The 14014-nt window shown below is 48.4% G+C and overlaps 1 protein-coding gene across 1 annotated transcript in view; it reads right to left on the bottom strand.

The window, feature by feature from the left end:
• Positions 1-6610, bottom strand: part of Trpm1 (transient receptor potential cation channel subfamily M member 1) — a 55896-nt gene extending 49286 nt beyond the window's left edge. Inside the window, 2 exon segments of the mRNA XM_090321442.1 lie at positions 5885-6000; positions 6448-6610. Coding sequence (XP_090177568.1) covers positions 5885-6000; positions 6448-6610 — 279 coding nt within the window.
• Between the last annotated feature and the right edge of the window lie 7404 nt (positions 6611-14014).

Raw genomic sequence — 14014 nt, 5'->3', positions numbered from 1 at the left:
GAAATTTTTTCAACCCCGTGCTGAAATATAGGAAAGCACTAATCCTCTTCAAATAGAATGTGCTTGGTTGCCAATGCATCAGTGTATGCGCATGTGTTTGTGTATTCTGTGTGTCTATGTGTGTTATCTGTATATATGTTTGTGTGTGTATACATGTGTATTTGTATTTGTGTGTACCATGTGCATGTGTTATACATGTTTGTGTGGTTGTGTGTTGTTCATGTATGTACATCGTGTATGTTTGTATGGACATGGTGTGTTATGTGTGTTGTGTGTGTGGTGTGTATATGTGTGTGCTGTGTATGTGTTGTGTAAATGTGTGTTATATGTATGTATGTTTATGTGTGGAATGTGTATGTGTGTTTAGTTAGTGTGTGTGTGTGTGTGTGTGTGTGTGTGTGTGTGTGCAGTGAGTCTATGCATTCTGTGTGTGCTTTCAGGATGGAAAGGAGACCCATGAGAGACACTCCAGCCAGCAGGACTCAGAAGCCTGGGTCGCATGCAACAGAGTAGGCTTCAGCCTGTGTGTGGCATCATCTTCCCCACTGTGAGAGGGCATGGAGAACCTGAGACATCCCTGGACCCAGACACTCAGCTCTAGACTCAGGAGGGCCAGACTGGGCCAGAAGCCCCAGCCCTTGAGCTGTCTCTCAGGTCCCAGCAAAAGTGCCTGGCGTATGCTAACTGGCTGCACAGGCAAGGGACCTAGGCCACCTGGCCCTGCCGTTTCCTTTCATCTGATGTGTTTCCAGCCTCTCCTGTAGGCCGGGGTCTGCCAGCCCAGCTCTCTGCTGCCCCCATCTGGCAGTCAATGACCCCACCCCACCCCCAGTATAGTTTGCTCCTTTCTAGGAAGGGAAGAAGGTGGGGTGGGGAGGTGGGGAGGGAAAATTGTTACTGTTTGACTGTTTTGGACCGGAGCAAATAACAAGATGTTGGAACCATTATAAAGTTCTTCCAAGTAGGAAGAGAGGGAGAAAGAAGCAAAAGCATTGCTATTAAAAATGATCCCACAGCACAGTGTTAGTATAGGTTACACACAGCCTTGTGATATGTGCCACCTTTGAAGTGTTTGACATTTGTGTGGGGCTGTCCCCTTCCCCACAAAGTTTAGAGCACACTGGAGGAGGTGGAGAGGGGCTGTAGATCCTCATGAACCACCGTGACAGAGCCGGCTCTGGCAGGAACATTCTGTAGCGCTATAAGCTCTTAGTATCATGCTTGTGATTTGGGAATCAAGCCCACCTCTTGCATGTTAAGAGCAAGGGCTGGTCTTCTGCAAGGATGGATTTTAAGGCGGGGGGTCACCAAGGAGGATTGATTCATGACCCCAAGGACACCAAAACTACAAATACTTGAATCCCTTCAACAAAATGGTTGAAGCTTTGATCCATGTTGGGATAATAACAATGTAAACAGGATTCCAAGAGCTATATTGCACCATCAGTTAGGAGAATGAGAAAACTATGCACCTATTTAGTATAGACACACCCCCGCCCCAATACTTTTGATCCACAGGTGATTAAATTCCTGGATTTGGACCTGTGGGTATCAAAGGTCAGTTACTTATCAAAGTATGCACGTGTGTGTGTGTGTGTGTGTGTGTGTGTGTGTGTGTGTGTGTGTGTGCACGTGCTGGTAATGGGGTTTGAACTTGGAGCCTCACATTTGCTCTTGGCTTTTTCACTCAAGCCTGGTGCTCTACTGCTTGAGCCATACCTCCATGTCTGGCTTTTTTTTTGTTTATTGGAGTTAGGAATCTGTCTCATGAGGGCCAGGAGTGTGGGTGGCCTAGTGGTAGAGTGTTTGCCTAGTATGCACGAAGCCCTGGGTTTGATTCCTCAATATCCATATACACAGAAAAGCTAGAACTGGTACTGTGGCTCAAGTGGCAGAGTGCTAGCCTTGAGAAAGCTCAAGGACAGTACCAGGGCCCTGAGTTCAAGCCCCAGGACTGGCAAAAAAAAAAAGTCTTACAGACTTTGCTGGCTTTGAATCATGATCCTCGGATCTCAGGTCCTGAGTCGCTGGGATTACAGACGGAAGCCACCAATGCCCAGCTGACAGTACCTCCTTAAGAGATCAGAAAGTGGTTTACCCAGGGCTCCCCAGGTACCTTCAGCCTTGCTGTGGGTCCCTTGGTGACCAGTGACATGACCTAGTCATGGGAAGGACGTCTGCCAGATACATTTAGAGCCTCCAGTGCCTGCTCCAGGATCCTGTCTGCCATCTGACCTTTCCCATCCACCCTGCTGTTTACAGATCAAATGAGAATCAATGAGACTGTCCAAGAAAAGAAGTAGAAAACTTATTGCATGGAAACAGATGAGCTGGGGACAGGAGATGGAGCCTGGGCTTCTGTTGGCTAAGGGATAGGGGGTGGGGTCTGAATACAGAGCCTTCCCCCCACATTCAGACTTCCCCATCTCCCATGACAACCCCCTGCCCCCTCCCGGGCTTTTCATCAATTTAGCTTCCCTGCCTCTTTATTTATTTCCTTATTTATATCATTTCCCTAAAATGATAGCTTAGTCCACATGGAACTCGCTAGAATGTCTCCAGGGCTCCCAGCACAACCGAACTGTGCTCATGGTTGGGTTTAGCTGTGGCCTTGCTTTTATCCACCCCCCCCCACCCCGCTCCCCAGGATCAAGGTTTTATCCACAGCCGTTAATCACATGAGAGCAGATATTAAGGAGCATTAATCCTGGCCAGCTGTCGCCCGCCGCCTGGGCCATTAGAAAGATTATCCTCTGGCAGTGCCAGAGCCCAGCACTACAGCCTAGTTCCAAGATGCAGGGCTGTGTGGGACCCAAACCCCCACGTCCTAACTGAGGAGCCTCCATGGTGCCCACTCTCAGTAGGGTTTGTAGAGGACAGCCTGGAAAAAGCAGGGGCACTTTCGGGCCTATGGGCAGGGAGCCCCGCCCCGCAGGGCAGGCAGGAAACCCCCACAGGTGACCCCCTGAGGAAGAATCTGTAGCCACCCTGGCAGGACTTCCACCTATCACCTTAGTTACTCAGGAGGCTGAGATCTGAGGATCCAGGTTCAAAGCCAGCATGGACAGGAAAATCCATAAGACTTTTTGTCTCCATTTAAGGCACAGGAAAAGCCAGAAGTGGCACTGTGGCTCAAGTGCTAGCCTTGAGCAAAAGGGACTTAGGGATAGACCTAGGTCCAGAGTTCAAACCCCAGGATTGAAGAAGAAGAAGAAGAGGGAGGAGGAGGAGGAGGAGGAGGAGGAGGAGGAGGAGGAGGAGGAGGAGAAGGAGAAGGAGGAGAAGGAGGAGGAGAAGAAGAAGAAGAAGAAGAAGAAGAAGAAGAAGAAGAAGAAGAAGAAGAAGAAGAGAGGAGGAGGAGGAGGAGGAGGAGGAGGAGGAGGAGGAGGAGAAGGAGAAGGAGAAGGAGAAGGAGAAGGAGAAGAAGAAGAAGAAGAAGAAGAAGAAGAAGAAGAAGAAGAAGAAGAAGAAAAGGAGGAGGAGGAGGAGGAGGAGGAGGAAGATGACCAGGGATCAGGAATAAGGAGGGACCTAGGGAGTGTTCCTAGGGCCAGCATACCAGAGAAAGGGACCAGCTGCTTCCAGGACCCCTCCCAGGGCCAAGTTATAGAAGCCAGAGGTAGACCCATATGGCTGGAGGCAGGAAGCTAGGCAAATGTGGGACCAGTGAAGGCTGAGCTGGGCCTTGAAGATAGAAGGAGAGCCAGCTAAGTTCCGCACATCACCCTCTTTCGAATCTCGGTTTCCCCAAATGAAAGACTGGGCTGCTTCTAAGGGTTGGAAATCATCTATGTTCTAAAATAAGGGTGCCAGTCACTCACGCCTGTCACCTCGGCTACTCAGGAGGCTGAGGTCTGAGGATCATGGTTCAAAGCCAGCTCAGGTAAGAAAATTCATTGAGATTTTCCTCTACACGGACCCATCGGAAAACCAAAAGTGGAGCTCAAAGTCATAGAGGCCTTGAGTGAAAAAGCTCAGGGACAGCACATAGGCCTTTACTGAGCTCAAGAACCTTGACTGACAAAAAAAAATGGGGGGATCAAAGAAGGAAGGAAGAAAGGAAAGAAGGAAGGAAGGAAGGAGGGAAAGAAGGAAGGAAGGAAGGAAGGAAGGAAGGAAGGAAGGAAGGGAGGAAGGAAGGAAGGAAGGAGGGAAGGAAGGAAGGACAAACAAAGGAAGTGCCTCAATCAACCAAGGACAAAGGGTCAAATCTGCCTTCCACAAATAGCCAGGGAGGTTGGCCTTTGGAGGACTTGCACAGAATGCAGCTTGGGTTTGTTTCATCCCATGGGGCAGCTGGCATGTGTCAGCAAACACCCAGTGCAGGGGTGTGACTTTGGGATGGGAATGGAGAACTGGCACTGAGTTTCTGGACTCAAGGAAGGGCCAAGTATGCAAGGAAGATGTGTCCATTGGACTTTTTCCCCTAGTACCTCCTTCAAAAAACAGCCTCCTTGAAAGACATAAGTACTATTTTCATTCTTCTCTCACGTATTCTACTTCTTGGCTTAAGGGCTGTTGTAAACAAGCCATAGGGAAAATTATGCCATTAACACTTATAACTGTGCTGAGTTTTTTTTTCCAGTCCTGGAGCTTGAACTCAGAGCCTGGGCACTGTCCTTGGACATTTTTTTACTCAAGGCTAAGCACTTTACCACTTGAGCCACAGCACCACTTCTGGCTTTTTCTGTGTATGTGGTACCAAGGAATCGAACACAGGGCTTCGTGCACACTAGGCACTGTCCTTGGACATTTTTTTACTCAAGGCTAAGCACTTTACCACTTGAGCCACAGCACCACTTCTGGCTTTTTCTGTGTATGTGGTACCAAGGAATCGAACACAGGGCTTCGTGCATACTAGGCACTCATTCTACCACTAGGCTACGCTCCTGGCCCCTGTGCTGAGCTTTAGGAATTTGAGAATGATAGCTTGTTCCCTCCCTCCCTTCCTTCTTTCCTCCCTCCCTCCCTCCCTCCCTCCCTCCCTCCCTCCCTCCTTCCTTCCTTCCTTCCTTCCTTCTTTCCTTCCTTCCTTCCCTCCTTTCTGAAGCCCAGGACTCCCAGCATGCACTGCATGTGCTCCACCACTGAGCCACACAGCCATCCCCTTTGTGAGATTTGATCTTGGATCCCTGGGGAAAGGTCATCTTAGAGGGGGGAAAAACTCATCCCTGCAGTTGAAATCATTTTCAGGATATTGTGCTATGTGTGAGTGTGTGTGTGTGTGTGTGTGTGTGTGTGTGTGTTTGTGTGTACTAGTTTGCAGTCTTCCACCAAACTCAAAATGTCCCCCCCTCCCTGCTTCTCTCCTTTCCTCTAGGTAATTCCTTATACCCAGGTTGTATTAATTTCAATGTGCGGGGGAGTTGCCCCCCAAGGCCAACCTGCTCCTCTTCAGTTTATCAGCAGGGTGCCTGGGTGCAGAAGTGCCACACACCTGGCCATGTGGCCACATGCAGCAGCCTGTCAGTCCCTCTTCCTCCCCAGTTGTTGAATGTTAATTCACACCGGATGGTGGACACAAGGACTCTGAACATAAAGCTGACTCTCACACGGGCCAGGAGAGAAGATCAAGGATTCTGTCCCCACCCCATGCAGCCCTCTGAGGCTGGATCTTCCCTATCTGTGGACTAAGAGCAAGATTTAAATCTTCCTGAAGGAAGGAGAGCTGGCTATTTTTTTCCTGCGGCCTTTTCAGGTTCAAGGGACGTCAGAGATTTGCAAACAACTGGTCTGACATCTGCTTGCCTGTGGATGAACAAAGAGGCCACAGCCTGACCAGCCCCAGAGAGATGACCCTCTGTGTGCAGCCCAGGTCGAGAACTTTCCCTGCTGTCTGCCTGGCTCACACCGCTTCCTCCCTCTAACTCCATCATGGCAGCACTGGTGAGAGTATCTGCGCCTGCAGGCGTCGTCCTGAGAAACCCTTGGAGTTCAGGATGAGGCGTCCAGAGGCCGACTGCATCCCTGATCCAGCTCCTGTGGGGGCTCCTGCTCCCACTAAAGGGGGTGGAGGAGAGGCTGGAGCTGGTCCAGGCCTGCTAGGCCGAAGAGGATTCAGGATCACCATCTCCACAGCTGGTGCAGAGCTAGCTGGGGAATCGCATCTACATATTCAAATCAGCATGCTTTTGTGGGCGTGGCCAAGGCCTAGGCCATCCTTCCTGTGCGTGACATGGGGCTGAGCCCTTGCCTCTGCCAGACTCCATCTGCTGAGGACAAGATGGACACTTTCCTCAATGTCTCCAACCGTGGTCCTCCAGACATCGGGCCAGAACAAACCCTTGCTCACAGTAGCACTTCCACACAGCGATGAGAACACACCAGCCGGATGGAGGACCAGAGCCTGCTGCTGGTACAGAATTCCAGGAAGCCCTAAGCCCAAGACTGGCATCCTCCCATCCTTCCACCCATCTCACCACAGGAGGTGCCCACAAAGTCACTCACCTTCTGCGACCCTGATGTGGAGCTCTTGAGCGAACCCTGCTTGAAGGAGCTGCTCATGTTTTTCAGGGAGCCCGTGAGTGGGATTCCTGCATCCCCCCTGAGCTGGGGTCTGCTGCTGCACAAGCCCCTGGCCCCCGTCCCCAGTGGGCTGAGGCAGGGACATGCCCCTGATGCGTGGGGCAGCCTGGTCCTGCAGCCTGTGTGGCCTGAGACCAGGGCTGCCCAGCAGAAATGTGGACTGGATCCTGTGGTCTTGTGGGTCTCCCGTGTCCTGCTGTGTGTCCTGGGTGTGCTTGCTTCTAAAACATCTGTAATAGGGCTTAATCTCTCCCTCCCCCACCGGTTTATAGGGGACAGATTTAGCAAATGGCGATTGAACGGAAATCCACTTTGGAAAAGTGGTAGTGGTAAGAGATGGCCAAATGGGAAGGATTTGGGTGTCTAGAAAAGCCCAGCCATTGCTGGAAAGGAGAGACACCCACGCAGGGAGCCTGAAACACCCCCCCACCCCCCTCACTGGAGGGCAGGGACCAGCCTGCCAAGGCCCGAGTTGCTTCCTCCTCCTCCAGCAACTAAGGACCCTTTTGCCCTGTTAAACTGGGAAGAAGCTGCATGGCTTTGCTTGTGGCCTCGGCAAAGGGCTCCTCCACTGGGGTCTGGACATCAGTTCCTCCCTTCCTTTCCCCCTTCTCTTCCCTTCCCTTCCCCTCCCTTCCCCTCCTTTCCCTTCCCCCTTCCCTTCCCTTCCCCTCCCTTCCCTTCCCCTCCCTTCCCTTCCCTTCCCCTCCCTTCCCTTCCCCTCCCTTCCTTCCCTTCCCCTCCCTTCTTCCTTCCATCCTTCTTTCCAGCTTCTTTCTTTCATTCCTCTCCAATCTTTCTTTTTCCCTTCCTTCCTTCCTTCCCTTCCTCCCTGCCTTCTTTCCTTCTCATCCTTTCTTCTTCCCTTCCTTTCTCTCTTCCTCTCCCCTCCCCATCCCCCTTCCTTCCTTCTTTTCTAACTTCCTTCCTTCCTTCTTCTTTCTTTCCTTTCTCTCCCCCCAGCCCCCCTGTGGCAGTACTAGATCTCGCATCTGGTAGGCAGTAATTCTACTGCCAGACCTTTTTTGCTTTGGGAATTTTTTTTCAGAATGAATCCTGTGCTTCTTTGCCCCAGCTGGCTTGGGAATTCTATCCTACTGATGTTTCCAGAGTAGCTGGGACTGCGGGTGTGATCCATGCACCTGCTCTGCGGCTCTGGCATCTCTTCTTTCAGGAGAGCCTGCCTTGCCCCTCTAAAGTCAGGGAGGTCGTTCATCTCGGCCTAGCTGTAGGGTTGGAGGGAGACACGGCAGGTCCAGCTGCATGCCCACGCCTCCCCCATCCCTCTGCTCCCCCCACCCCCTTGCTGCTCCTTATCATCTCATTGGAGGGAGGCTGGGAAAGTATCTGATATGTGTTCTCATTGACATAGATACAATTTTAATGGACAGAAAAGCTGAGAAATAAATAAAATAAAAGCTGGCAGCCCCCTCCCCCATGCCAGAGGCCAGCACTTGCTACCATTAGAACTGTCTTTGGAGTCATCTCTCTGGCTGTGCAGGTTTGGAAGGTAGAGTCATGACTTCTGCCTTTTGGACCATAGCATAGAAGTTTAGGGAGCCCCATCTCCCCCCAGGAATTTCCCCCATATCCCCCATTGATGGAGCTGGTGCCTCATCTCCAGCTCCCCTCCCCTTCCCACCTCTTCCATCTAGCTCTCAGGTACCATTGCTTAAATGCAGGGTCATACCATCTCTGAGGCCCTCTGTTTTGGGTCATGGCTGGTGCTCTACCATTTGAGCCATACCTCCAGACCCACATTTTGCTGTTTAATTGGAGAAGCCTGGCTGGCTTCTCAAATTGTGGAGTTGGAAAAATAGTCATCTTTGAAAATTATGAATCTAGTCTTGGACATACACAGCTCCTCCCCTGTCTCTAAGGTGTGGCCCTGCTTGCCTCCCCTTCTTCCGTTACCCAGCCTGGATGAGTTTACACCCTACCTGCTCGGCTCCTTGGGCGTCACCACATCCTCTCGTCCTCGTAGCATTAGATACTGGTCATATACAGGAGTGTCATGTCACTACGTGAAGGGTGCCCCCCCCCCGGAAGCTTCTGAGTGTGTAGAGCTTCTTGTGGTTTGGTTTTCTTCTTATTATGATTATGATTATTATTTTAATTTCAGAGCATAGTAAACCCATGGACACATTCCCAGCTTGTCATCTGGAACTTGCATGAGCCTAACACCAAAACCAGCCCCAATGGGATGGAACACTGGAAGATTATGGTAAGGAGCTGAATACACAGAGTTCTCAACTAGCCCCCCCTCACGTGACCAGCATGACTCCGCCCTATTCTCAGGAAAGCGAAGATGACTGAACGCTGGGAACTCCATTCACACAGTTAAGCATATTAACAGATTAGCAAAGCAAAACCCCTATGATTATCTCTTTAGTTGAGAAAAACATATGGTCCACCTCCCCACAGGGCCAATAAAAAAATAAGTAAATAAACGAATAAAAGAGAAAAGAAGACAAAAGACAGCAACAAAGCCCCCACATTTGGCAACACATAGCAACCATTCCTTATTAAAACAGAAGCAAACAGAAACTCATAGCAACCTAAGAATACCAGGAAATTTATGTAGCTTGTTTAACAGATTCATATCGGAAATATTTTATGATTATCCTGCTAACTGGTGATATATCAGAACTATTCCAATAAATGTTAAGGATTGAACAAAGACACCTGCTATTCCTAAATTTATTCGGTGTTTTTTTTTTTTTTCTGGAGGTTCTTGCCAATACAAGATAAGAAAAAGAAGGAGTAGATATGTTGAAGAGGAATGTTTACTTACTTTTTGTCTAAGAGCTTGATCTCTGGGCCTGGTTTCTGTCCCTGGGCTCCTTTTGTTCAAAGCTAGCTACAGTGCCCCTTCTGGTTTTCTGGTGGTTCACTGGAGGTAAAAGTCTCATGGGCTTTCCTGCCTGGGCTGGCTTTAAACCATGATCTTCAGATCTCAGCCTTCTGAGTAGCTAGGATTATAGGCATGAGCTATCAGTGCCTGGCTGAAAGGGAATTTTTTTTAAAGCCATGCATTAAAAGTTTTTTTTTAAAGACAAGGAAACCAGCAAACTATCAGGAAGCATGCAAGATCTACATGGAGAAAAATTATACAGTTTTTCTGGAGCATAAAAGAAAACTTTGATAAAAATGTATGATCTCACTCATAATCGGAACACGTGTAGGAATTAAATCTAGAAAAGTTTATTAAAATAAGGTTACATGTACTTTGACTTGTGACCTCCCTTAGAGAAATTAAAACTCTAATACACAAATAAATATATATATATATATTTCAAGGATATAAAATAGAGCTACTTGTAGAGGCAACAAAATAAAACACTAGAAATAAAGTCAGTGCCCTTCAAAAGAAGAATAATCACAGTACAGGTCCATATGGAACAATACACAAGTTGGGTATTCTATATGTTTAAAAGTTGGTTCAATACTACTTACCTGAGAAGAGTGTCCTTGAGCTTTCTCAAGGCTAGTGCTCTACCACTTGAACCACAGCACCACTTCCAGCTTTTTCTGTATATGTGGTACTGGGGAATTGAACTCAGGGCTTCATGCATGGTAGGCAAGCACTCTACCACTGGGCCACCCTCCCAGACCATCTCAGTTTTTAATGAGACATATATGACACAACATGATTCATGTAAGAGTGTGTAAGGAGAAAAGTGTGTGATTGAATCTTGAAATGTAAGCAGGGCTGATCACAAACACAATCATGAGTGTTACCCTGGGGTGGTGAGATTTTAGGAGTTATATTCTTTTTTCTAAATTCTCTAGAACAAGCCAGGCACTGGTGGCTCATTCCCATAATCCTTAGCTACTGGGGGCGGGTGTGGGGGGGTGAGATCTGAAGATTGAGATTCAAAGCCAACCCTGGGGGAAGGAAAATCCATGAGCTTCTTATCTCCAATAAACCACCAAAGGGGGAAAAAATAAAAAACAGCTGAAAGTGGAGCTGTGGCTCAAGCAGTAAAGTGCCTGTCAGAACCCAAGCAACACTACATGTGCATCCTGAATCACTAGACGGTGATTGCGAAAAGCTCGACAGATGGAGCAATACTGGAGCTATCTAGAGAGTGGGGCATTCCCAGGTGATAGGCCTGGATCAGAACCAAACACGCACTCACGGTGGAACACCACAGCCAGGGCTTGCAGCTGAGTTCTTGATTGTCCACGCCACATTTCCAACCCACGACGGCATTTGCATAAGGAGAAATATTGTGGTAAGATCCCATGATATATAGAATTGGTTTCAAATTAGTCCCAGCGGGGGGAAGGGGGAGTCAAGAGAAGAAAGATGTGGCTGCACCCCACAGATGGATGACGTCTGGGATGGAGGGGAAGATGAATTGAGCAAGAGGATGTAACGATTGGAATGCTGGAATGCTAGCTGCCCAGTAAGCTGAAATCTGAGGATCACAGTTCAAAGCCAACCCAGGCAGGAAAGTCCATGACACTTTTATCTCCAATTAACTACCAAAAAGCCAAAGTGGGACTGTGGCTCAAGCAGTAGAGCACTAGCCTTGAGCACCCAGGCGCCTGGTTTAAGGACTGGCACACACACACACACACACACACACACACACACACACCCCACATACAACCACACAGAGATCTGGACTGAACATGTACAGTTACTTTTCTTGTCATTATTGCCTAAGAAATACAATGTAACTATTTGCATAGCCTTTATTTTGAATTGGGCAATTTATATCAAGTCTTCTATAGGTGACTTTAAAATATGTATAGATTATGTGCACACGTGACATTGTTTTATAAGGAATCTGAACATTGCCGGGTCTTTATCCCCCCAGAGGATAAGGGAATGATGCTACACTGGTTTTCAGGACATGGAAAGGCTTTGTTGATCAGAGGCACACGAAGCATACAGCCTCACAGCGGCAGCCCTCAGAGAGAAGCCGGGCAGAGAGAACTTGGCAGGAGAGTGTCTGAGGGAAGGAGCAGGCTGCTCTAAAAGTGGGTGGCCTGGAACCTTCTATCAAGACTGAGACCACAAAAGCTCCTATTATTAAATGTGCCACTGTAAATCTCTCCCACCCCGACTAGTAGCAAGAATTAACTTCCCGTCCTAAGCCCCGATGTTATTACTCTGGCTACACTCCCTAGACTTAAGCCCTCCCGCACTTAGGAGCACCCTAAATCAGGATTAAAGGCAAGCCTGTGGGGCCAGTCCAGAGCTGAGCCCCGAAATGGAAGGCAGAGCCACCTGCATTGGTGGGCTGGGGTGGTGGTTCCTCCTCTACCACCTGCCCAGCTGCCCTGGGCACATGACAGGTGGCCCTGATCTAAGAGTCTGTGTGTCCTAGGCTAGAAGGAGCGAGAACTGGCCACACACAGATGCCAGGCCTGCAAAAAACCCCAAGCAAGCCAGCACTGTGGCTCATGCCAATAATCCTAGCTATTTGGGATGCTGAGATCTGAGGGTCACAGGTCAAAGCCAGCCGGGGGAAGGAAAGTCCACGAGACTCTTATCTCCAATGAACCACCCACAAGCCGGAAATAGAGATATGGCTTAAGAGGTAGAGTGCCAGCCTTGAGTGAAAAAAAAAAAAGCTCAGGAACAGCACTGCACACACACACATACATACGTACGTACGTACGTACATAAATACATCTGTACATACATACACACATATGCATACATACAAACCAAAGGAAAGCTCTGAAAGTTGTACAATGAAAGCAAGATAGTTGTGGCCAAGGAACTAGAGCAACAGCATAGGAGTAAAACATCACACAGCTATATCAACATAGAGATGCCAGCTCAGTCCACAAAACCTCTTTGACCTTGTAACGCACTGGGTGACCTTGTCTCCTCCCAGCAGACAGAGATAGACAAATAGCACCCCTCCACCATAACACGCCCCCCTCTTCACGCAGCCCTGGAAAAAGATTCCTATGAAGAGACTCCATCCCCTCAATGAGAGGCCACGACCCCTTGGATCTGAGGAAGTTCCCTCTGTTCCCCCAAATCACACCTGCAGGGCCCCAAGAGTGACTCACTCACCCGAGAAAAACCAAGCAGACTTAAAAAATACACAGCAGAGACTCCAAAAACAAGACATCGCTCTGACCACAACCCACAGAAATGGGTCACACCTGCATGGCGAAGCCCAAACAGATGGCTGCCTGAGAACATAAAGAGCTTCAATAAAACCTAGAGTTTCCTCACACAGGAGCAGCAATTCTAGTCTTCTGTAGAAATTCCAATCATCCGTGGAAAGACATGGGAGGGAAGATGGAAATTTAAATGCCAGGTGCTAATGGCTCACACCTGTCCCTCTAGCTACTCAGGAGGCTGAGATTTGAGGCTAGAGATTCAAAGCCAGTCCCAGCAGGAAGGTCTGTGAGACTCTTACTTCCAATTAATCACAGAAAAAGCTGGAAGTAGACGTGTGGCTCAAGTGGCAGAGTGCTATTCTTGAACGAAAGAAGCTTAGGGACAGCATCTAGGCCCAGAGTTCGAGCCCCAGGATTGGGGGATGAGGGGAGAGGGAAGCCCAAATATCAGCCAAGTACTGATGAGTCATTCCTGTAATCCTAGCTACCTGGGACACCCAAATTCACAGCAATGGAAAGTAGATGGAAGCATCTGAGACCTGAGAGGGGGCAGGGAAAAGTAAGGAAGGGGAGAAAATGACTTTCTTGGGGATAGAGTTTTGGATTCACAAGATGAAAAAGATTTCTGGAGACCAGCTGCCTACTCAGAAACGGTGAAGATGAGCATTTTGATGTCGTGCATATTTTGACACAATTAAAGATTTTTTTTTTAATTGCTGGCAAGGATCCATAGAAGACAGGTCGCTCACACATTGCTGCGGAACTCTTAAAATGGCACACCCACTTTGGAAAAACAATTCGACAGTTTCTTAGAAAACTAAACACACCACTGCCATCTGACCTAGCAATTGCACTCTTGGGCACCGATCCCAGGGAAATGAAAACTTCTGTTCACACAAAAATCCTGTACCTATGAGTATTCTCAACAGCTTTATTTGTAATCGACTGAATGGAAACAACCCAAATTCTTTTTTTTTTTTCAATGAGTAAATGGTTTAAACAAATTCTGGTGTATCTAAAGCATGTGACAGAACTCAGCAATAAAAAGCATAAGATGCCAGGCACAGGGCACTGGTGGTTCACGCCTGTCAGTTTAACTACTTAGGAAGCTGAGATCTGAGGATCTTGGTTCAAAGCCAACCTGGGCAGGAAAGTCTGTGAGACTCTTATCTTTAACTGCCAAAAAAGTCCAGAAATAAAGTTGTGGCTCAAGTGGTAGAGCACCAGCCATGAGCGTAAAAAGCTCAGGGGCAGTGTCCAGGCCCTGTGTTTAAGCCTCAGTATCAACACACACACACACACACACACACACACACACACACACACACACACACACAGAATTTTAGTAATAATTCAAGTTGCTACTGCCTCTATGCAAAGCAAGTTTCTCCCA

Source organism: Megascapheus bottae, chromosome 30 (genome assembly GCF_031878675.1).
Source record: "Megascapheus bottae isolate mThoBot1 chromosome 30, mThoBot2.hap1, whole genome shotgun sequence".
NCBI classification, from domain to species: domain Eukaryota; kingdom Metazoa; phylum Chordata; class Mammalia; order Rodentia; family Geomyidae; genus Megascapheus; species Megascapheus bottae.
Note: the sequence above shows the minus strand (reverse complement) of the source record. Positions and strands in the feature narration are given on the sequence as shown.